The sequence below is a fragment of the Salvelinus namaycush genome, chromosome 13 (assembly GCF_016432855.1).
Source record: "Salvelinus namaycush isolate Seneca chromosome 13, SaNama_1.0, whole genome shotgun sequence".
Lineage (NCBI taxonomy): Eukaryota > Metazoa > Chordata > Actinopteri > Salmoniformes > Salmonidae > Salvelinus > Salvelinus namaycush.
Genome location: NC_052319.1, coordinates 8,699,292 through 8,723,737, shown reverse-complemented (window position 1 = coordinate 8,723,737; position 24,446 = coordinate 8,699,292). Strand labels below are relative to the sequence as shown.

At 42.2% G+C, this 24,446-nt stretch overlaps 1 protein-coding gene across 1 annotated transcript; it reads right to left on the bottom strand.

Moving 5' to 3' along the window:
• Positions 1 to 3,030: 3,030 nt before the first annotated feature.
• LOC120058204 (ubiquitin carboxyl-terminal hydrolase 37-like) lies at positions 3,031 to 23,699 on the bottom strand. The gene is made up of 24 exons (XM_039006691.1): positions 23,536 to 23,699; positions 16,004 to 16,211; positions 15,691 to 15,856; positions 15,474 to 15,562; positions 15,264 to 15,379; positions 13,616 to 13,693; positions 13,261 to 13,349; positions 13,014 to 13,104; positions 12,730 to 12,885; positions 12,356 to 12,487; positions 11,954 to 12,077; positions 11,622 to 11,845; positions 11,263 to 11,380; positions 11,028 to 11,107; positions 9,814 to 9,978; positions 9,567 to 9,617; positions 9,281 to 9,416; positions 8,929 to 9,154; positions 8,508 to 8,668; positions 7,589 to 7,649; positions 7,346 to 7,461; positions 4,824 to 4,893; positions 4,356 to 4,494; positions 3,031 to 3,760 (listed from the first exon to the last, which is right to left on the bottom strand). Exons 2-24 carry the CDS (start codon positions 16,175 to 16,177, stop codon positions 3,670 to 3,672), a joined length of 2,853 nt encoding a protein of 950 aa, XP_038862619.1. The 5' UTR covers positions 16,178 to 16,211; positions 23,536 to 23,699; the 3' UTR covers positions 3,031 to 3,669.
• Positions 23,700 to 24,446: the final 747 nt, after the last annotated feature.

The following is a 24,446-nucleotide window of genomic DNA, read 5'->3' as shown; positions in this document are numbered from 1 at the left end:
CATAATATTACTTTTGAATGTAGTAAATTGTACTTTAATTTGAATAAACTCTGTGTTGTACTTCAGCCCTGAAAACAAAGCTGTCATCAAGGCACTTGTTGGCTGCTTTTCCTTCACTCTGCGGTCCAACTCATCTCAATTGGATGAGATCAGGTGATTGTGGAGGCCAGGTCATCTGATGCAGCACTCTATGACTCTATACAGTCTCCTCTGAACAGATGATGTTGAGATGTGTCTGTTACTTGAACTCTGTGAAGCATTTATTTGGGCTCCAATCTGAGGTGCAGTGTGAGCAAGGAGGCCTACAAACCTGACTCAGTTACACCAGCTCTGTCAGGAGGAATGGGCCAATATTCACCCAACTTATTGTGGGAAGCTTGTGGAAGGCTACCCGAAACGTTTGACCCAAGTTAAACAATTGAAAGGCAATGTTAAAAAATACTAATTGCGTGTATGTGAACTTCTGACCCACTGGGAATGTGAGGAAAGAAATAAAAGGTTCTCTGTTATTCTGACATTTCACATTCTTAAAATAAAGTGGTGATCCTAACTGACCTAAGACAGGGAATTTTTACTAGGATTAAATGTCAGGAATTGTGAAAAACTGTGTTTAAATGTATTTGCTACGGTGTCTGTAAACTTCCTACTTCAGCTGTATAAACTACCGGTTCTTTATTGGGAGGCATTAGGGCCGGGTATTTCAAACTTTTCTTGCCCAGGGACCAGCAACCCAGAGACCACCCCATCATGTTAGCCAAAAAAGTAACATCTTATCAGTTGAATGATAAATGGCAAGTAGAAGTAATCAACTTTTTTTAAATGTTGAGATTTGGTAAACATTTATTATTTTGACCTAAACACAGTTCATTGGAAGAGGAAGTGTAAGCTCTAGTATATTAGCTAGAAAATGTAGTGTACCTTGGCGGCATTAAGAAAATGTTGCTGCTGTAAAGCAAATTTTCAGCAATTCTATACATTTTTACATTGAGCTGAGAAAGCTTTGCTGTTTTGATGCAAATTTCCAGAAATGCTAGTTTGGCATTGAGCGGAGACAATTTTGCAGTTTTAAAGCCAATTGTCTGTAATTCTATGGCTAATGCTGTGTTCCTTTGCCCAAACATTCTTTTGAAAAGCAATAGGGATGTGCCCTGAACGGCTGTTTTTTTCTGACTTTTATTTGATTGTTAGTTCCCAAAAGATAGCATTCTAAAAAAAATAGAGTTCAATATCTTTTCTGCATGCTTTCAATCTGGTTTTGTTTGTTTAATAAAATAAAAAAAATTGTGCTTCTCCATCCCGAAAATTATCACTTAAGATGGCCCGCCCAAGAATTGCTCTATACAGAAAAAACCCTGTAATTAGCTCCAATTACTAATTTCCTCAAGGGATAGTTTGAGATTTTGGCATGAGGCCATTTGTCAACATTCCCCAGTCGGATGAACAGCGACAGCTATTTTTGTAGACGTCGTAATTTCGCTAACGCTAGACAGCGTTGGCTCATGAAACTACCTCCAACTTCCTCCATATTAGACGCAGACATAAAATTGGTATCCACGATGATATTCTGTTGCAGCCAGCGATATTCATACAATATTCACCCCCCCCAAAATCAAAATATTGTTCCTCCCCCCAAAAATATACAAAATGTGCAGACCCCAGTTTGAAAACCCCTACACTAGGAAACCCCTAGGATTGTAAGCTTATAAAAGACAAGCGACTTTGTTTAGCTTGTTAAGATTTATAAAACATGAATAAAACAGCAAACAGTCCATAAGTAAATCATTGAAAGAAATTGGAAACTTCCTTTATCACACCCAACTCAAATGAACAGACTTGAAACAAATACAAGCAGAATTGGCAAATCCATGCCACAAAATAAATAAATATTGCACCACGTTTCGCGGCATACAGTGCATTCGGAAAGTATTCAGACCTCTTCCCCTTTTCCACATTTTGTTACAGCCTTATTCTAAAATGGATGAAAAATACAAATCCTCAATCTACACAATACCCCATAATGACAAAGCAAAAACAGGTTTAGAATTTTTTGCAAATTAAATACCTTATTTTCCATAAGCATTTTGCTATGAGACCCAAAATTGAGCTCAGGTACATCCTGTTTTCACTGATCCTCCTTGATGTTTATACCAGTTGGAGTCCACCTACGGTAAATTCAATTGATTGGACATGATTTGGAAAGGCACACATGTCTATATAAGGTTTGACAGTGCATATCAGAGCAAAAACCAAGCCATGAGGTTGAAGGATTGTGTCGAGACACAGATCTGGGGAAGTGTACCAAAACATTTCTGCAGCATTCAAGGTCCCCACCAACCACCAAGATTCTTCCTAGAGCTGGCCACCCAGCCAAACTGAGCAATTGCGGGAGAAGGGCCTTGGTCAGAGAGGTGATCAAGAACCCGATGGTCACTGACAGAGCTCTAGAGTTCTTCTGTGGATGGGAGAACCTTCCAGAAGAACAACCATCTCTGCAGCATACCAATCAGGCCTTTATGATAAGAGTGGCCAGACGGAAGCCACTCCTTAGTAAAAAGCATATGACAGCCCGCTTGGAGTTTGCCAAAAGGCATCTAAAGGACTCTCAGACCATGAGAAACAAGATTCTCTGGTCTGATGAAACCAAGATTGAACTCTTTGGCCTAAATGCCAAGCTTCACATCTGGAGGAAACTTGGAACTATCCCTACAGTGAAGCATGGTGGTGGCGGCATCATGCTGTGGGGATATTTTTCAGCTGCAGGGACTGGGAGACTAGTCAGGATCGAGGGAAAGATGAACGGCGCAAAGTACAGAGAGATCCTTGATGAAAACCTGCTCCAGAGCTCTCAGGACCTCAGACGAAGGTTCACCTTCTAACAGGAAAACGACCCTAAGCACACAGCCAAGACAACGCAGGAGTGGCAAGTCTCTGAATGTCCTTGAGTGGCCCAGCCAGAGCCCGGACGTGAACCCGATTTTACATTTCTAAAATCCTGATTTTGCTGGTCATTATGGGTTATTGTGTGTTTAGATTGATGAGGGAAAAAAACAATTGAATTCATTTTAGAATAAGGCTGTAGCAAAATGTGGAAAAATCAAGGTGTCAATACTTTCCAAATGCACTGTATAGAACAAAAAAGTACACCCCCCTTACCCTAAACTATAATTTAGAATACATTTTAAATTATATTGGAAATAAAAAGTAAAAACCATACAATCAAAGGAGCACCAGCATCAAGCATCTGACACTTACTATTTAATTTCTTAAACGCATGACAGTTAATATCATGTGTGCCAAGAAAAACTGTATTACAACAAATCATAGAAAATTAAATAAATAAGTTTGAAAAGTTCAGGGCTAATATCTCTCAGGGTTTAATAAACAAAGAACAGTCAGCTCTTTTCTTTTGAGAGCGCTGCCTCTCATTTCTGAACAGACCTGTAGAGAAGGACGTTGGCTGTGTGTGCTGACATCTGAGCCTGCCTTCACGACAGAAGCTACCATGGCCTGTTGTTTTGTTTTAAAAAAGGACAAAGCGCCTCAAGACAAAAATGTGGACGGTGATCAGTAGTACTGGAGAAAGGTTCTCCTTCATCCCAAACCCGACCCATCTGTTGGGGAGAGCTCAGTGCGTGGTGGTTGGTGTGTGACTGATGACAGACTGGTGGCTCAGAGGGGCTGCAGGACAGTCCTCCCTGCCTCAGAGGCTCCTCCACTGGCCCCTGTCCTTTCTAACTCAGACAGCTCCTCAAACACATCCCTGAGGAGAGGGTACACACACAGCAGTCAGTCAAGGCACGGCTCACTGAAACAAATCCACACCCCTTACAGTGGGTTCCAGTGCATAATATGATATACACATAACATTAAGTTCCCCACAATATCTCCCACCATAGGTGAATGTACAACTTTAGTTTTATTAATGTCCTGATATTAAAACCCCACAGGAAACTTCTAGTTACCAGACAGTTTCACTTTGCTACTTTCTTTTTTTCTGACAAAATAGAAAGAAATTTCAACAAATAATATTTTCTCATAGCATGAAAGAGGGGAGATTGTGTTCCAGCTTCTGCTCAGAGTTGCCAATCGTATGGACAACCCTGCTTACTAGAGCTGGGTCTCTCTCAGCCTCCACTGCATTATACTCAGTCACTCACAGACTGGTATAGGGCATATAGCGGGAGGCAGGTGGTTTTTCCCTTACCATAAGAGAACAGGGTTGTGATCAGTAGGGGACACTGTAGAAAAACGTTTTGCAACTGAAAATGAAAATCTGCTCTCTTATTGGACAAATTTCACATTGTTTCCCTGAACATAACCCAGCACACAACTGAAGCTGGTAGAGGGAGACTAACTTGTGCATGTAGAAAAAGATGTATCCGCTGCGGTCGCGGTCTCTCTGCACCGAGGCCTCTTGCGTGCGCGACACATCCAGGTCGTTGTAGGTCAGCCACGACTGCTTCTTCATGTCGTACACGTCGCTGATGTAATGGCCTGAGGGTCCAGAGATAGAATTACAGGTTAATATTAGACTACAAATATACAGTGTCTTGGCTTCTCGTGGTATCGTCCTCATATGCTGCCTCAGCTGACTCATTTTACATTTATGCTTTACATTTTTTTTTAACAGATTGATAATCTGTGGCTCCTGCTACACAGTAGTGTGTTATGAGATGTACAGATATCAGTCGTTACCAAAAACAAATCATAACATTCACATCTCTTGCACTCATTTCTGGTAACCACAAATAACAGTGTATCTTGTAGCATGGCAATATACTGTATCTTAGCAGACTGTGGTCTATAGGCAGGGCAGTGCTTACCAGAGGAGGAGCTGCTCCCGATGTGACTGACTACACTGATCAGCCGAAACGAGTTGGCCAAGTCTCCGCTCTGGGAACAAGAAAGGAAGGTGTTCAGCTGGGCCGTTTCTCCCTACTTAATCTTAGACACCCAGAACTAAAAATGGTGCGTAGTTGTGCCAGATGCTTTATTGAGTTATTGGGGGACATGTTAGAAAAGACACTAACAAGACTAGAAAAGCATCCACTAATCTTGGGCAATATACCGTATACCTGGGTATTTTGAAACACCGACGGTATGATTTTAAATACCTTCACAAAAATGTTTTATACTAATAACAATGATATTATTCACAAAAATTAGATTGAGCCAGTCACATGGTATGTTTATTTACAAAGAGCACATGGAGCAAACGTGAGATCCACTGTTGACCATCACAAGAGTTGTGTTTTTGCCAGCTAAATAATCTTATTACTAACTAACTATACATTCAAAAACACTTTCTTCAGCTCAGGGCTCCAGCTATACAGTTGGTTCGCTAACTATAGGTGGCTAGCTTGCAAGATCAAGCTGCTTGGTGACAGCAGAGACAATCCCCTCCTGGTTCAAGTGTGAGTAGCCTTTAGAGATAGTTGTATAACTTTATGAGCTGGGTTCTCTGTCCTTGCATTTAGTTTGTTCGCGGGTGCTTGTTAGCATTTAGCTTGTTTGCTATGGAATTTGCTATGCTTTTGTTAGCAAAAGAAATTACAAAATATTTGGAAATAAATATCGGCCCTTGCATGCCGTAATACCGCATACCCTGGTATGGTACAGGAATGGTATTAAGGTATGAAAATCTGGATACGACCCAACCCCATTCTCCAGACCCTTAAAACGGAAATGCTCAGCCAGTTTCAGGCAAGTCTATGGGCTAAATGTCCCCTCTCCTTCCGAAATTCAAAAAAAGTGGTCCACCTGCGAAATTGTGATTTGTTCAAAAGATCAGTGACGAAAAATCTGGTACAAGAACATCCACAGAAAAGGTGTCCTTCTACATATACAGCTGAAGTTGGAAGTTTACATACACCGTATTCAAATACATTTAAACTCAGTTTTTCACAATTCCTGACATTTAATCCTAGTAACAATTCCCCGTCTTGCGTCAGTTAGGACCACCACTTTATTTTAAGAATGTGAAACGTCAGAATAAAAGTAGAGAGAATGATTTCTTTCTGCTTTTATCACATTCCCAGTGGGTCAGAAGTACACATACACTCAATTAGTATTTGGTAGCATTGCCTTTAAATTGTTTAACTTGGGTCAAACGTTTCCGGTAGCCTCCCACAAGCTTCCCACAATAAGTTGGGTGAATTTTGCCCCATTCCTCCTGACAGAGCTGGTGTAACTGAGTCAAGTTTGTAGGCCTCCATGCCCACACCCGCTTTTTCAGTTCTGCCCACAAATATTCTATAGGAATGAGGTCAGGGTTTGTGATGGCCACTCCAATACCTTGACTTTGTTGTCCTTAAGCCATTTTGCCACAACTTTGGAAGTATGCTTGGGGTCATTGTCCATTTGGAAGACCCATTTGCGACCAAGCTTTAACTTCCTTACTGATGTCTTGAGATGTTGCTTCCACATAATTCTCCTCCCTCATGATGCCATCTATTTTGTGAAGTGCACCAGTCCCCCCTGCAGCAAAGCATCCCAACATAATGCTGCCACCCCCGTGCTTCACGGTTGGGATGGTGTTATTCAGCTTGCAAGCTTCCCCCTTTTTCCTCCAAACATAACGATGGTCATTATGGCAAAACAGTTCTATTTTTGTTTCATCAGACATTTCTCCAAAAAGTACGAACTTTGTCCCCATGCAAACCGTAGTCTGGCTTTTTTATGCCGATTTTGGAGCAGTGGCTTCTTCCTTGCTGAGCGGCCTTTCAGGTCATGTCGATATAGGACTCGTTTTACTGTGGAAATAGATGCTTTTGTACCCGTTTCCTCCAGCATCTTCACAAGGTCCTTGGCTGTTGTTCTGGGATTGATTTGCACTTTTACGCACCAAAGTACGTTCATCTCTAGGAGACAGAACGCGTCTTCTTCCTGAGCGGTATGACGGCTGCGTGGTCCCATGGTGTTTATACTTGCGTACTATTGTTTGTACAGATGAATGTGGTACCTTCAGCCGTTTGGAAATTGCTCCCAAGGATGAACCAGACTTGTGGAGGTCTCCAATTTTTTTTCTGAGGTCTTGGCTGATTTCTTTCGATTTACCCGTGATGTCAAGCAAAGAGGCACTGAGTTTGAAGGTAGGCCTTGAAATACATCCACAGGTACACCGCCAATTGACTCAAATTATGTCAATTAGCCTATCAGAAGCTTCAAAAGCCATGACATCAGTTTCTGGTATTTTCCAAGCTGTTTAAAGGCACAGTCAACTTAGTGTATGTAAACTTCTGATCCACTGGAATTGTGAAATTTTGTGAAATTTATGCAGTTGATAAATGACACTAACCTGGTGAAGGTTAGTGTGAGGGAGAAAAGTAGGAGGGAGACTTCGTACCTCAGCATTTCTCTTCAGATCCTCGGTCTCTGCTTCGCTGTACTCCATATCCAGCACCTCCTCGTTCCCAGAGTCCTCGTCTGAACACAGCAGCTCCGGCAACAAATTGTTGAACTCTGGGAGGGCGGAGAAAAACGAGGCAGGATCAAGACATGTAAAAATGTGCAAACAGACACACACACTTCTTTACTTTAGTGAAGCTGCGTATTGGCATAAAAAGGGGAAGCAGTGTCTATGCTGTACCTTGCAGGCTGAGCTCTGTGGCTTTCTTCAGGTCGTCGTCCTCCCTCATCTCTTGGGCTTCCTGTAGGAGAAACCACATGTTGCAAAGGTCAGGTTTTCATCGTGGTGATGCAATAACCAGCTGTCCTGTCCGGCTCTATCAAAAGTTCACATAGGTAACATTGGCCCTATATATATATATCTTTTTTTTTTTTTTAAACCAGGTAGGCTAGTTGAGAACAAGTTCTCATTTACAACTGCGACCTGGCCAAGATAAAGCAAAGCAGTGCGACACAGAGTTACACATGCAATAAACAAGCGTACAGTCAATATCACAATATAAAAAAAGAAAGTCTATATACAGTGTGTGCAAATGGCGTGAGGTGGTAAGGCAATAAATAAGCCATAGTAGCGAGGTAATTACAATTTAGCAGATTAACACTGGAGTGATAAATGAGCAGATGATGATGTGCAAATAGAGATACTGGTGTGCAAAAGAGCAGAAAAGTAAATAAAAACAATATGGGGATGAGGTAGGTAGATTGGGCTGGCTATTTATAGATGGACTATGTACAGCTGCAGCAATCAGTTAGCTGCTCAGATAGCTGATGTTTAAAGTTGGTGAGGAAATAAGTCTCCAGCTTCAGTGATTTTTGCAATTCGTTCCCATCACTGACAGCAGAGAACTGGAAGGACAGGCTTTGGGGATGACCAGTGAGATATACCTGCTAGAGCACGTGCTAGTGACGGTGGGTCTGAGCTCAAGACAGATTTTTGTTTTCTTGTGGAGCTCAAAAACATTACAGAAGCAGAAGGAGGATTAGCCTACATTACAAAAACAGTGAACCACCAACATCAGGTTTCCCCTACAGTAAAATGTCCAATGGTAGAGCTGCATAGTGGGTCTCTCTCTAATGTCCTAGTGTGTGTGGAGTCTTACATGCTCCTGCAGGCTCTGGGCCAGGGCTAGCTGCAGCTCCTGCTCCTCCCTCTCCTGCTCCAGGCCATACTGCTGCACCCAGTCCAGATCCCCCTGCACCCCCTCGGGGGTCTGGTTCTCCTTGTTTTCGTCCATGGTCAGGTCCAGGGAGTCCAGCACGTCTACACACAGATACACACTCCGTTTAGCATGGGTTGGTAAAACACATTTAAAAACCAGAAGCTTCTGCATGCGTTTTGTATAATTCAAGTCTATCGTCTTAAAATAGCATAGTTCAATGAAATGAATGGGCATCTAGTAAGGTACTACAGGGAGCTGTTTTGGTGTGTAGTCTCAAAAAATAATTTTAGTGAACCGTTTAAGCCTACTCCTCCCTGTCCCTCCTGGCTGGTGTGTCTGTGTTTCTGAGATTGGTGGTTACCTGCAGACGGCTTAGTGTCCGTCTCCAGCAGGTCTGGGCGGTAGTTCATCTCCTGGGCGTCGGCGTCGCCGAAGCCCGTGTCAGGGCTGCTGGTTGGCTCGTCCTCAGGGGCATGGCAGGAGAGCCCAGCGTCGTGGCGACTCATCTCCAGCACCGCCGCCAGCATTTCCTCATCGCTGATGCTGTTGAAGTCTGACGCATCTGGGTGGTGGACAGCCCGCTGGACCTAAACACACAGCCAGAGCTCATCATGTCACACACTAAACACAGTGTTCTTTCAACCTGGCCCCGCATGCGTCAGCGGTTAGGGTGTAGTAATGTATATCCCCCCCGATCCCTCTGGTGCCCTAACCTCATCTGCTCTGTCATCGGGCAGACAGTCGCTGAGGCGGCGCTTGCGGCTCACCACCTTCCGGCTCAGCTCCTCCTCGCTGTCAGAGTCCACCAGCACAGTGCTGGAGCTGCCCCCCGCCTTCAGAGACACTTTCCTGGTGGAAGGAAATGAAAACAGTAGTTAGAAGAACCAAAACATCCACACTTTTGTACCCCATCAAGGAAACACTGGACACGATTGGCCTTCCTGGGTCGGAGGTAAAAAGTGTGTGTTAGTGATTCCATGTTGTTAGAGACTGGCTTACCGAAGTAGTGAGGAGGAGTTCACCGACTGGGAGGCCTTCAGTGTTCGTGGCCTGTACAACAAAACAAAGAGCGTGGTAGGTAAAAATAATAAAAATAATATTCACCTGCTGTGATCAACGTTATTTGGACATTTAAGACCCGTCTGTGTGGTGACTTCCAAAGAAAATGTTTGGACAACTATTGTCCCAAATAGTTGGGACAATGTTCACTGTCTCCAAGTGTGCTTGTGGGAGGGGTGTTTCTTACATGGCGGCGTTTGCGCTCCAGCCGAGACTGAGGGGGGGGCGCGTGGCGTCCGTGCAGTGGGACAGCAGCGTGAGGTAGCGGGGGATCATCACCTGCTGGCCTAGCTTACTGTTCAGTGACAGCTGGGCGTTGAAGCTGTAGCGCTTCAGGTGCAGAATCAGAACTCTGCATGAGGGAAAGGATAGAAAGCGATGTAGGGTTATCTGAAGAAGCCCATACCTCTTCCTTATTCACTTTGGTCATGGCAATGGCCCCCTATTCCCGTGCACTATATAGGGAATAGGCTGCAATGTCAATTAAGACACAACCCAGGTGAATGATCAGCGTAGTATGGAGTTGGTGTTCTTAACACCAGGGCTAAAGATCCCCGCTGTCGACAAAAAAAAAAAAGCAACAAAATTCCCCCGCAATAAATAAATCACATATTTACAAATCTTTATAAAATTAAATATCTCCAATTTCACAAAAAAAAAAAAAAAAAAAAAAAAAAAAAAAAGGGGAGAATCCTTTTTCCTAATAAATATTTACAAAACAATAGCACATGCTTAGCATGCCACTGTAAGCGACGTGAACACATCTCTTTTCTAATGGTGACCTTGGCTTTGGGCCCCGCACCCAACTCCTCTGTTCTGTTCAGTCATTGGCCCAGTCATTGTAAATGAGCAACGAGGTGTCACCATTTGATTGAGGTTATTTTTCGAGTCATGTTTTTCATTTCAAAAACTATTATAAGACTGTATGTGGCCTTATCTGACAGGTGTCAAACAAAGATATGATTTCATTAGAGAAGTGTAAAAGACAGAAACTATTTGTTTGTATGGTAGTGTTCTTAGACAAAGTATTCCTACGGGTAGTGTATGCCCATGGGCGACTTGTCTTGGTGGGAAAAGGGGGTACCATCAAACAAACAGTCAAACACCATAACAAAAACAATATTCACAGGGTAACGGACAAAGTGACATGTAGTTGCAAAAACAAGAGATCTGCAGAGAGATTGCATGACAGAGAGATTGCGCTCCAGAGAGAACAACTGAATGGGTTTTTAAACCAAGGGAAAGGGGTTGTGATTGGGTAATGGAAACAGGAGGTGTGACTGATTGGGGAATGATTATTTCCACCTGTGAGGAGAGAAGGAGAGAAAAGAAATACACATACAGGATACACACACATACAGGATACACACACACAGGATACCTGTATCCGTAACAGAGTACCTGGGGAGTCGGCTGAATTTATGAGTCACCGTCGCCACCTTCCCGCTGCACTTCTCACAGGAATACTCGATTTCCTCGATCTGGAATACACAGACAGACAATTTAACTCATCTACTTCATATTAGGATTTGAATACTATGTGGACTGTTTCATTGCCTTTAGTGGATATATATATATATATATATATTATTTTTTTTTGGACAGGTGGTGGTTTGTGGGGACAGTGGCCACACACCCTGAAGAAGAGGTCCAGAGAGTCCTGGATGGACCGGAGAGGGATGGTCTTCTTCCTGCGAGGCAGGTCAATGGACAGGTCATTGAACTGCTCCCGCTTGTTCACCACCTCGCCACAGCTGAAACCACACATAACAGCACAACCTTTGTTATGATTTGTCATTAATAACATGACATCCAGTGAGTCTTTAGGACAATTTCATATGCTTTGTAAAGGTAATATCACAAAAACTAAAAGGAATGGACGAGAAAATCTTTTGACGTATTTTTGTGTAACGGAGATCCATTATTTTATTTACCATCAGGGAAGAGACTTACCACCCAGGAATCCACAGTCTGAAAAGGGGGCAACTCACTTACTCTTTGCAGGTGATGGTGTGCTGCACCTCGAACTCCATGTTAACCACCACAGGGCAGGTGTAGATGCGCGAGGTGTCCACTTCCTCCCCGGGCCGGGCTGCGGCCGCCTGCTGGGGAGGCTCATCCCACGCGGCCGCTGGCGACTCGCTTTTCCAGCTCTTGTTCACTTTCTCCACGTCCTCCTTCAGCTGGTCCAGGCACTGGCTCAGAAACTCATGGGCATCCTATAGATAAGAGAGAGCGAGAGAATGAGGAAGCCACCATGTGAGCGAGTATACAGAGCCGCTTAAGAGTCTAAATGCTGGTGGTTGTGTTAATATTGTAGGTCTTACGTTCTGCATGTATCCGGAGAAGCGCTCGGCGGTGGAGGAGATGGCACTCTTCACTCTCCTCAGCAAGTCTTTTTTCACCTCGGGGCACGAGATGTCCTTCTTGGCCAGCAAGTGGGCAAAGCGTCTGCATGCACAGGGAGGGAGGGAGGGGGGGTTAGGGGTCCATAAGGGCGCAGGGCAGTTGCACAAGTCAGCTAAGCAGTTCATTTGGTAAATGACATGACTAAGCCACCAAAACAGATTTTAAAAAGGTGCATCCCTTGGAAAAGTAGAAATATTTTGTGTTTAAGAAGAAACAAGGTGAGGACATTTGAAGAACTGATCAAACTATTGACAGTTTCCTATATTCAGTTATGGGGTTAGCTGAAGAGGCTGACTGCTGAAGCACTAACAGCAGCCTACCTGAGCAGGGCGTTGGCTGGGACCTTCTTCCATGGGATTCCCTGCTTCAGCAAATCATTGGAGAATGATGGCAGGCTGAAAAGAGACTGGAGGATGGCGTTCATGTAACACGTGTTGCCCAGGTTGGAGAATCTGCAGTAAAGATGTTAAGAGGACATTTGAGTTCTACTCTATATCTGTACCACCACTACAACCACTGGTGGTAAGAATACATGTTGTGACATGAAAGTGTCTGTACTGGCATACTCATAACAAGCATGAACAGTTACTATAAACTACTAACTTCTGGTAGTTAGGCAGCACTAAAACAGCCCCTCATTGACTATGGAGGTTAACTTCAGAATCACCACTATAACCCTGGGATATCTCCTTACCCTTGCAGTGGAGGCTGGGGCTGGGCCAGAGTGGACGGTCTCGGCTTGTTCCAGCCACCGTAGTCCAGAGTGGGGCGCACTTTCTTTAAGGGGGTTGAGTGATTGGGTAACATGAGACTTCTCTTAGCCGAGGGGGTCTGGGATGTAGTGGATGGCCTGTGGGGGGGACAACAAATGTTGAGGAACTGAAGGTGTGGCAGCATCTTAAGAATACATTCTAATGAATCATGAACACCAATGGAACAACCTGGTTAAATAAAGGTAAAAAAACCCCAAAAACTTACCTGTCTAGAAAGGAGTGACTCGCGTAGTCTTTGGTCGCCGATCGGCTGCCGTAGAATGACGTGGGCTGAAATGGCGACTGGACCAGTGAAACTGTTGGCAAAGCCAGACAGTTATCAGACGTGTACATGACACTGCAACAAAATGTTCATACGGGGACAATAAAGTCAGTAAAGTCAAGTAAAGACAGGGCGTCTGGAGAAGGACATCCCACTTTGTATGTGTACCAGACTGACTGAGGGTCTTCACCTGAGCTACGGTTCTCCTCCGCCTGTTTCAGCTTGTCTTTGCAGCTCAGCAGAAATTTCCTGGAGGGGTCCGGCGTGGCCTTGTTGTTGCTGATATAAAGAAAGATTAAAGAAACAGTTTAAATTAAGTGGAGCACAATGGTTTCACTACCATCGCCCCTAATTTATTTCCCATGGTATAATAGTGTTCATATCCCAGTAAAGGTAGCAGTGTTCGGTGCATTCCTGGTCAATAACGGTCAGTGGACTACAGACATGACATTTAGGACAGCATGTCAATTCCTAAATTGACAGGAAGGGATGTGAAATCAACCCAAAACTTTGCTTGGTAGAGTAACATATTGCCTTTGTCATACCTGGATGAGTCATTCTCCTTGGGGTAGTCCTCAGTCAGGTCACAGTCAAAGATGTGGAGTCTCTTCCTCTTCTCATTCCTGAGGGGGAAAACACAGCATTAAGAGTGGTTACGAGACCAATAAATACAAAAAGACTAATGCCACTGTCAAGTGAAGAAATGTTCTCTCAGTGAGAGGGGAGGAGATTTGGGACAGAGGTTGTGTTGCAAAGTGGTCCTGTGACTCATTTGGTAGAGCATTGCGATTACAACGCCAAGAGTTGTGGGTTCGATTCCCGTTGGGGCCACACATGTAAAATGTATGCACGCATTACTAAGTCGCATTGGATAAAAGCGTCTGCTAAATGACATGCAGTGAGGTCCAAAAGTATTTGAACTGATTTTCTGGGGGGCTTGTTTTAGCTCTGTACTCCAGCACTTTGGATTTGAAATATTGCAATGACTATGGAGGTTAAAGTTTAGACTGTCAGCTTTAATTTGAGGGTATTTTCATCAAGGGTTGGACCCAGTTCAGTGAGCTGAATAGAAAACCGGAAAATAACATTTGTTAAGGAACAGAATAAGAACGAAAGTGATCTATACTGTTCCAGAACAGAACCGTTATTTTAAAAGCATAGGAACCAGTTAATAACATTCTGTTACATCATTTTTTCCCCAGTCCCACAAAAAAACACAACAAAGCCCTCCCTCTGTTAATCAGAAACTTCTTCCATTGTCTGCCAGCCAGCTGACAATCTGTAGCCTACCGATATTACAAGCGTGATTCAGAAGATAAATCTCTCTCCCTTTCATGAGAAGAATGGATGAACTTTTTTTTAATGCTAGTTAGGGATACTATAGTTATCACCTTTCACGTTGGATTCATTAAACGACAAAAAAGTAAAATGCGTTTTTAATTCTGGTGCCACTCTGCACACACAAGCTTGTCAGCTAGCTAGCTTCTCTGGTCCAACGCTAAGCCAACTCTGAAGTTCAAAAACATTCAAAGTTCCTCCATAGAAGCCACTCCTCCGTAGGAATAATTGTGTGGGCCTAATTTAGATAATGTATATGTCATCACAAGATGCCCAGTGCTTCAAGCCAAATTTGTTGCCCTACACTTTTCATCACGTATGTAAACAACTCACTGAGCTATAGCTTGCCCACTCCATAGCACGCTGCTCTGTCCACACCGCATGATTGGTGAAGTAATTTAATGTGGAGCTAAAAAATGATATGATTTAAGAGGTTTGAAAAGGAATAGAAAGAACTATATAAACCAGTACTTTCTTTGGTTCAAACCGGTTCGGAACAACCAGAACAAACTGTAAATGCATCCGACATATTTGTAGAGTATTATGTACAAAAACTGCTGTATTTTCTAAACGGCTCACCCGATATGGATGAACATACCCTCAAATTAAAGTTGACAGTCTGCACTTTAACCTCGGTCATTGTATCATTTCAGTTCTGGAGTACAAAACCAAAACAACAAAAAAGGTGTCGCTGTCCAAATACTTTTGGTCCTCACTCTGTGTGTGTATATACCATATTCATTAGACCAGTCCCTCCATTTTAAATCTGTAAGGGGGGAGAATGCGAGAGCACACTTCGGGAGAAGTCTGGAGAATCAGGACAGAGCCCGTGTGTCTGTAGGAGGGAATGACTACCTGTTCTCAGACAGCCCACTGCGGGCAGGTGTGGAGGTCACTCTGCTGGGGCTACCCAGGTGCTTGCGGGTCGTCGTCTCCTCCCGGTTGTCCACAATGGGTCGCCTGGGTGTTGTCTTGATACAGAGGCAGAGTTTAAGTAGATGAGCTTGTCAGAGGTACTTACTGTGGTTTTAAAATGACAGGTGTATACTAAACGCAATTATTTACCTGTCGTTCTCCAGGCGGACTAGTCTCATTCTTCACGGATCGATTCCCGAGCACACCAAAGCTGGCACTTCCCTGGGAGGTCTTTAGAACTACCAGAAAACAACACTTACTTTCCAGCAGAGGGACTGGTCCACAGTAAATCATGCTGCAACTTAAACAGCTTAAAAAAAAAATGTTTTAAAGACTTAATGATCTACAATTTCCAATAGAATGTTACCGGTTGATTTTCCATGTTTCAGCTTTTCAAGGTATTCTTTCATTTTCTCAGCCACAACCGGGGGAACTCTCTCAAGGGTGACTATGCTGTCATCCTTCAGAGTCACCACAATTCGTCTCATAGTGTGTATGGGCTGCATCACGACATTATTCACATTATGGTTGAGCTGAAAGTATAGAAATATATAATGAACATATACATTCAGAGTGCCTTAAGACACAATTTCTCAGCTGTTCAATGTAAGTCCAATGTAAGCATGCAATTTTGTTACGTGAAATGAGCACGTATGGGGGAAAACACTATTATACAATACCTGGAAACTTTTGGCTGCACCACCGGCACTAAACTTCAGCCACAGGTTGACTTTGTTATCCTTCTCAAGAACCTCAAAAGTCCCCTCTTTCCATCGAGTGGTGCCCACATCTATGCTGTTGTAGCGGATTTTGACAACAGCACCGCTGGAGAGTTTGGGCACTGCGACTGCCATTGGTGACTGTCAGGGTGGTGCGCTCCAAAATAACCTTAACGGACGGGAAAAGTAGAAGGACATATTCTTTAAATATATACAGTGGCAAGAAAAAGTATGTGAACCTTCTGGAATTACCTTGATTTCGGTATAAAATTGGTCATAATATTTGATCTGTTCTTCATCACAACAATAGGAAAAGTGTTTAACACAAATTGTATTTTTATTGTCTATATTGAATATATTTAAACATTCACAGAGTAGGTTGTAAAAAGTATGGGAACCCGTAGGCTAATGACTTCTCCAAAAGCAAATTGTCCAATCAATAAGACAAGATTGGAGATGTTGGTTAGAGCTGCCTTGCTCTATAAAAAACACGCACAAAATTTGAGTTTGCTATTCACAAGAAGCATTGCCTGATGTGAACCATGCCTCGAACAAAAGAGATCTCTGAAGACCTAATGTTACGAATTGTTGACTTGCATAAAGCTGGAAAGGGTTACAAAAGTATCTAAAAGCCTTGATGTTCATCATTCCATAAATGGTGAAAGTTCAGCACTGTCGCTACTCTCCCTAGGAGTGGCTGTCCTGCAAAGGTGACTGCAAGAGCACAGAGCAGAATGCTCAATGAGGTTAAGAAGAATCCTAGAGTGTCAGCTAAAGACTAACAAAAATATCGGGAACATGCTAACATCTCTGTTGCCGAGTCTACGATACGTAAAACACTAAACAAGAATAGTGTTCATGGGAGGACACCACGGAAGAAGCCACTGCTGTCCAAAAAAACATTGCTGCAAAAGAGCACCTGGATGTTCTGGATGGCAAAATGGATGGCAAAATATTCTGTGGACAGATGAAACTACAGTTGAGTTGTTTGGAAGGAAAATACAAGTTAAACAGATCACCGACCATTTCGAATCCCACCATACCTTCTCCACTACGCAATCTGGTCATGGGTGCACCTCAGCCACGCTCAAAGTCCTAAACGATATCATAACCGCCATCGATAAAAGACAATACTGTGCAGCCGTATTCATCGACCTGGCCAAGGCTTTCGACTCTGTCAATCACCGCATTCTTATCGGCAGACTCAATAGCCTTGGTTTCTCAAATGACTGCCTCGCCTGGTTCACCAACTACTTCTCCGATAGAGTTCATGTGTTTTTTTTGGTCATCTAAAATAACCCTAATTTATAAGACAGTTCTTATTTGATTAATGGTGGTCGGACCCATCTATGTGAATCTAGTCACAATATTGGACTTTGCGGTTAGCCTTCAAAATAAAATTGTCATTGACAGTGATGCAAATTAATACAAATAGTAGAATTATGCCATAATTAAATAGATCATGCTAATCGAGGTTGGAATGTTATATCAATTCAACAAAAAAAAGTGTTAATTTGACAAATGTTGAAATCACACTGGACGTATTAGACTTTCGAATAGCATTGGGGCACACTTATTTCATTGTACAGCCTTACCCCATGTCATTGATCCATAGGTATCAGTCTACTCAATGACACCCAGAGAACATTAGTGTCGTAGCTCTTATTGCGGGACTTTGAAACAACTGAATTGAGACACATTTATTGTCAACCTATGTATATTGAACACTATTCCAGAGGAAAAACAATACTGCGTGGATGTTTTTGAGTCTGATAACTCTGAGGAGGACGTTGGGAAAAAATATCTTGGGTATTGAGTAGACTGATACCCAATTTCATTGATCCCCAATCCTTAGGTAAAGATGTACAGTGCAATATGAATGTCAATACACACAATAGGCTGACTGGGGAGGTGATTTCACCGAGTAGACCCCATTTCATTGCTTCACATTCCAACCTTGTTTAACACTTTCTAAATATGGCATGATTCCACCAATTGTAACCTTCTGCATCACTTTCAAATAGGTACTTCTATTTTGAAGGAAAACTGCAAAATCCACTACTGTGCCTAATCCTTATTGTGGCTAGCTTCACAACACATAACCAGGTCCGGTCGAGCCTCACTAGCCAGATGAAGCTAGCTGGCTGCTTATAACATTAGCTTTGTGCAACAGGGTTAAATAGCTGGCTATTGAACTGAAGTTCAATAGGTGAACAACAAGTGGCTACCTAGCTAATACTTACAAGGATTCCTAAATCATTGCTAAAAATAATTTAAATGACTGCAGTTTCTATTGGTCATTGTTTTCAGGCTAGCTATGTACCAAGCTAAAGCTAGCTAGCTACCCCAGAAGTTGCGGTCAAACAAATAAATGTTTTATTACCAACGCAGTATTGTAAACACATCGTTCGTGGCCGGTGATTGCTTGTTCGCAGACTTTTTTTGTACAGCTTTGACAGTGCTACAGATAGTGGTGGTGGCGCTTGGCTTGCACGTGCAAATTCACAACACACAACATTCTATAATACAACTGTTATTTGAAGTGTATATTTTTTGACACGCAAAGACCCAAACTGCGTTCCATAGTAAAAGTCGGAAGGTTACACCTTAGTCAAATACATTTAAACTCAGTTTTTCCCAATTCCTGACATTTAATCCTAGTAAGAATTCCCTGTCTTAGGTCAGATAGGATCACCACTTTATTATAAGAATGTGAAAGTCAGAATAATAGAAGAGAGAATGATTTATTTCAGCGTTTATTTCTTTCATCATATTCCAAGTGGTTCAGAAGTTTACATACACTCAATTAGTATTTGGTAGCATTGCCTTTAAATTGTTTAACCTCTCTGGGGTAGGGGGCAGTATTTTGACATCTGGATGAAAAGCGTGCCCAAAGTAAACTGCCTGTTACTCAGGCCCAGAAGCTAGGATGTGCATATAATTGGTAGATTGGGTAGAAAACTCTAAAGTTTCTAAAACTGTTAAAATAATGTCTGAGTATAACATTACTGATATGGCAGGCGACACCCAGGGTACCTGAGGTTTGATTATAATTGTTGTTTGACTTGTTTGGAGAAGTTTATTGGTAACATTTGGGATTCATTTTGTATGCGTTTTAAAGGAGGGAAACCGGTCGATTATTGAATGAAGTGCACCAGCTTAACAGAGTTTTTGGGGATATAAAGATGGACTTTATCGAACAAAAAGGACCATTTGTGATGTAGCTGGGACCTTTTGGAGTGCCAACAGAAAAAAAACTTCAAAAAGGCATTTATTATATCGCTATTTATGACTTTCGTGGCGCACCTGCCTGGCTGAATTTTTTTTCATGCTTTTGTATGCGGGGCGCTGTCCTCAAATAATCGCATGGTGTGCTTTCGCCGTAAAGCCTTTTCGAAATCTGACACAGCGGCTGGATTAACAATGTAAGCTTTATTTTGATGTATGACACTTGTATTTTCATGAATGTTAAATATGAATTTCGCGCTCTGCAATTTAACAGGAAGTTGTTGAGATGGGACGCTACCGCCCCACCTGCCCGTAAGAAGTTAATTAACTTTGGTCAAACGTTTCGTTTAGCCTTCCACAAGCTTCCCACAATAAGTTGGGTGAATTGCTTTTTCACATCTGCCCACACATTTTCTATAGGTTTGAGGTCACGGTTTTGTGATGGCCACTCCAATACCTTGACTTTGTTGTCCTGAAGCCATTTTGCCAGAACTTTGGAAGTATGCTTGGGGTCATTGTCCATTTGGAAGACCCATTTGCGACCAAGCTTTAAATTCCTGACTGATGTCTTAACATGTTGCTTCAATATATCCACATCATTTTCTTTCTTCATGATGCCATCTATTTTGTGAAGTGCACCAGCCCCTCCTACAGCAAAGCACCCCCACAACATGATGCTGCCACCTCGTGCTTCATGGTTGGGAAGGTGTTCTTCGGCTTGCAAGTATCCCCCTTTTTCCTCCAAACATAACGATGGTCATTATGGCCAAACAGTTCTATTTTTGTTTCATCAGACCAGAGGATATTTCTCCAAAAAGTATGATCTTTGTCCCCATTTGCACTTTTCGCACCAAAGTACGGTCATCTCTAGGAGACAGAACACGTCTCCTTCCTGAGCGATATGACGGCTGCGTGGTCCCATGGTGTTTATACTTGTGTACTATTGTTTGTACATATGAACGTGGTACCTTCAGGCGTTTGGAAATTGCTCCCAAGGATGAACCAGACTTGTGGAAGTCTCCAATTTTATTTCTGGGGTCTTGGCTGATTTCTTTCGATTTTCCAATGATGTCAAGCAAAGAGGCACTGAGTTTGAAGGTAGGCCTTGAAATACATTCACAGGTACACCTCCAATTGACTCAAATGATGTCAATTAGCCTATCAGAAGCTTCAAACGCCATGACATCAGTTTCTGGAATTTTCCAAGCTGTTTAAAAGGCACAGTCAACTTAGTGTATGTAAACTTCTGACCCACGGAAATTGTGATAGTGAATTATAATTTAAATATTCTGTCTGTAAACAATTGTTGGAATAATTACTTGTGTAATGCACAAAGTAGATGTCCTAACCGACTTGCCAAAACTATAATTTGTTAATAAGAAATTTGTGGAGTGGTTGAAAAACTAGTTTTAATGACTCCAACCTAAGTGTATGTAAACTTCCGACTTCATGAAGCTAATAGCAGTGTAACTCCGGTAGGGCAGCATCTGAAAAATAGCGCACTTTGTAGTGTACCAGTGCTCAACCAGTCAGCGAAAGACAACATCATCCACGGCAGAGAACGGTTGATTGTCACGGGCAATGAATCCCATTATCGTGGTGTTAATGGATTTCGCCTTTGGGAGTTGTCTCGCCGAAGTTCTTAGAGAATAGAAGGTGCGTCAGAGAACAGAGGGGGGTATGTGTGTGTGTTACGGCTGGGCAATGTATCAAATTAATTCAATTCATTTTAATGTATGTTTCAGCGCTAACAGAATGGTTCATATGGACGCTGAAAAACAGACATTTTACTGAAATAAAGGAGAACCATTTAAAATGTAGAACACTGCAGACCCTACTAAAACAGGAGTATCAACAGACATGATTATAGAAAATGGATGCTCAGTTTGTCACATGCGGCATTGGAGTACACAGTGGTGTAAAGTACTTTAGTAAAAATTCTTTAAAGTACTACTTAAGTCATTTTTGGGGCTATCTGTAATTTTACTATTTATATGGTTGACAACTTTTATGTTTACTTCACTACACTCCTACAGCCACTTGATTTCAACATCTTAAAGGGAACAGGCTATGTTGTTCAAACGGTTCAAACAGTTGGAGACAGAAAGGAGGGTGTATTCATAACAGTTCAACTGTTCTACCTTGTTAGCAAGCGAATAGATCCAAGTTGGCTAGACTTTAAATATACATATTAGCTGGCTACTCAATAGCACATGGGCTTATGCTTGAGAGATTATGAAACATGTGTTAATGTTATATAATGCCTGCTACCAGAAGTTGGTTATTATTAGTGGATGTGCATGGTTCTGGCTAAATGTGCAACAAAAAACAGATTTTCCATAGACTTGAAAGCCATTTATTATTGCAAAAAAAGCAGGTTAAACTATTTTGATAAAATACAATTATTAGTGGGTCTTATGATTGTGGAAATTGGGCTTGTAAAAGTATACCTAGGCTGAACTCATTAGATAATTCCTGGCTGTTTGAAATGCAGTGTTGACCTTTAATTGTGCAACAAATTAAAATGTGTGTGTGTGTACCACCTTTTCATATTCATTAGTGAGTCGTGTGAAAGGCAGTCTATATAATGTGCAACAATCTTGGGGACTTTGTACGCATGCCTTCTGACATTACCATAAATGTTCTGATAGAGCTTCTTTCGTTATTCATTTGCTGATTAAATCAGCAAAGCCGAGACAATGGGAAGCTCAATGGCCTCTCAGAGCTTCTCTCAGACTCCCTCACCGCCTCACTCCATCTGATTGAGTCATGTTGTCATCGACTCGCCAGGTGTTGTACGCATGGGATTTACTGTCACCTCTTATCTTACAACTTTCCCAAAGACACCATTCCTAGTTTTGCAGCACACACACCAAAAGGCGATATGACATTTATTTGTGCTATTCTCAGAGTTCTCGATGCATTATGGATTAGGGATAGGATGGCTTCAAAATGACTAGTGGCAGGGGATTGGGACAAATATTTATAGAGAAAAGACAAGCTGTATATTAAAAAGGAAAACGAATTCCGTAAATGGTAAATCCGCATGGCAACAGTAACTGCCTTTCCATAAACAAACACAACCTTCATACCTGACATTGTAACCAGCGCAGCAACACACACCTAAAGCAGGGTTGAAAACCTTGCTATAGGTATCATTGTCAACGCTCCCAGACATCATTGTGCTTAGATTGCCCCATAAAACAACATGGCAATATACTCTGGCATATATTTGTTTGAGACCCCATGAGAATATTAATCCTGTAAATGTGGTTCCTGTATCCTGGATGTGACATGAATAAGTCAATGTTTCAAGAGCTAAAAATAGTAAAGTAATAAACAATTTGGTAGACCTAGTCGTGAATTTGGACAAATATTAACTCTATCGTTGCCCTCCGGTCAAAATAACTCTGGGTTATCATGTGACATTCCACCTATAGCACTTTATAAAAGCAGCCGTGTATTTTCTTTAATCAATCAAACTATGTGTATTGTGTGAAATGAGAAGACAAATTTAACTCAAATGATATAAACTTAATTAACCTCTACAGACCCCCCATCCCGGATCCAGGATCATCCTCATCAAAAAAGCTGACTAGCATAGCCTAGCCTAGCGCCACAGGGATATACCATGCTTTCTCACAACAAAATATATATGGAATATAAATCGTCCAAGCGGTTTTAAGTGAACGGGCTTACAGTTTCCTAGTTCCTAGGGCTCACTGCCTACTTGAATTATGCAGAAACGGGCAGCGTTTAGGTCATGTAATTGATAATGTTGGAAAGGGGAGAAATTGTGCTTTACAATGGTATTGCCATTACAGTTGATCTGGAAGTATTACGTTTTTGGGGCGCTAAAATAAGGGCAATTGTACGGACCAAGGCGATGTACGAGTTTGTTAGCTAACTTAACGTTCTCAGTTCTGGGGACATAGGGTAGGACCCAACAATTACACGCGGGTCAGTTAACTAGCTAACGTTAACTGGTGTGATGCACCAGCGACTGTACCAGCTAACGTTGGCTTGCTAACAAAACGGGGCCAACTGAATTTTATAAAATGAGATTGACGCCCCCTATCAATTCAGCAAAACACAACTGGATAGTTGCACATTGAACCTAGCCATTTTCCCGGCACGATAGCTGGCTACTAAAAAGGCCGAGGATATAACGTTTGCTAGCTAGCTAACTGGCTAATTTGCTTGTTTGCCATTTGATGGAGATGAAAACATCGTCTAAACTTAATTACGAGACAAGAAACACTTACCTGAATGAAATATCCCGTAACCGAAACTTTTACAATATAAAATAAAAAAATACACAATATATATAAGTCCTAAGGGAGTAGTAAATTGGTTTTTGCCGGCATTCGGTGGCCCCAATTGTATATTGTTGACAGTGTGGTCCACACACGACGTTTTCCTACGGTACTCGATGATGGCGGAAGTGTGAAAATGTACAGCGGAAATGACATAGAGGAACCAAAGAGAACGATAGAGGCCTCTACTGGCCAAAAAGGTCGTATTAGCATGAGCATCGCCATTGCTGGCTTCTTCTACTTTGAGGAATTATGGCAGACTACAGCCTACTGGTGTATTGCCGCCACCTACTGTAAATGGTAGTGAAACAAAAATATTCCATCGCGGGAAAGGGGGGATCCTGACATCATACAAAATACAATTTAAAAAAAATTAAAAACCCCTTCTACTCTTTCAGTTACAATTCAAATAACTTCCCTACACAGGCTCAGGGGCCTGTGAAGACCAAGCATTGTAATGCCTCTGCTGTAAAATATCACCCCAAAAAATATCACAAAAAACCCTCAGCCGCACTCACAGCGATGTCTATTTCCTCAGCTTTTCCACCTTCTTTACATGCAACATTTCAGATTTCCTCTGTTGACCAAGGAATCGTCTCTGGTGTCTCTAATCCTACTGTCATTAGTTCTTCAACATCACTCCTTTCTTCCACTCTTCTCAATGCCTCCGGATAGGAGACATGCTGGACAGCCCTTATTCTTGCCACCTGTCTCCTTCACCCTAACAGGACACTTCAGAAACTTTGCTGCATGTTAGCTACCACAATTGCAGAATTTAGGCTCAGCTGGCATACGATACTCCTCCCTTCTACATACACTTGACAAATTGCCATATAATTTGCATTTATAGACACAAAGAA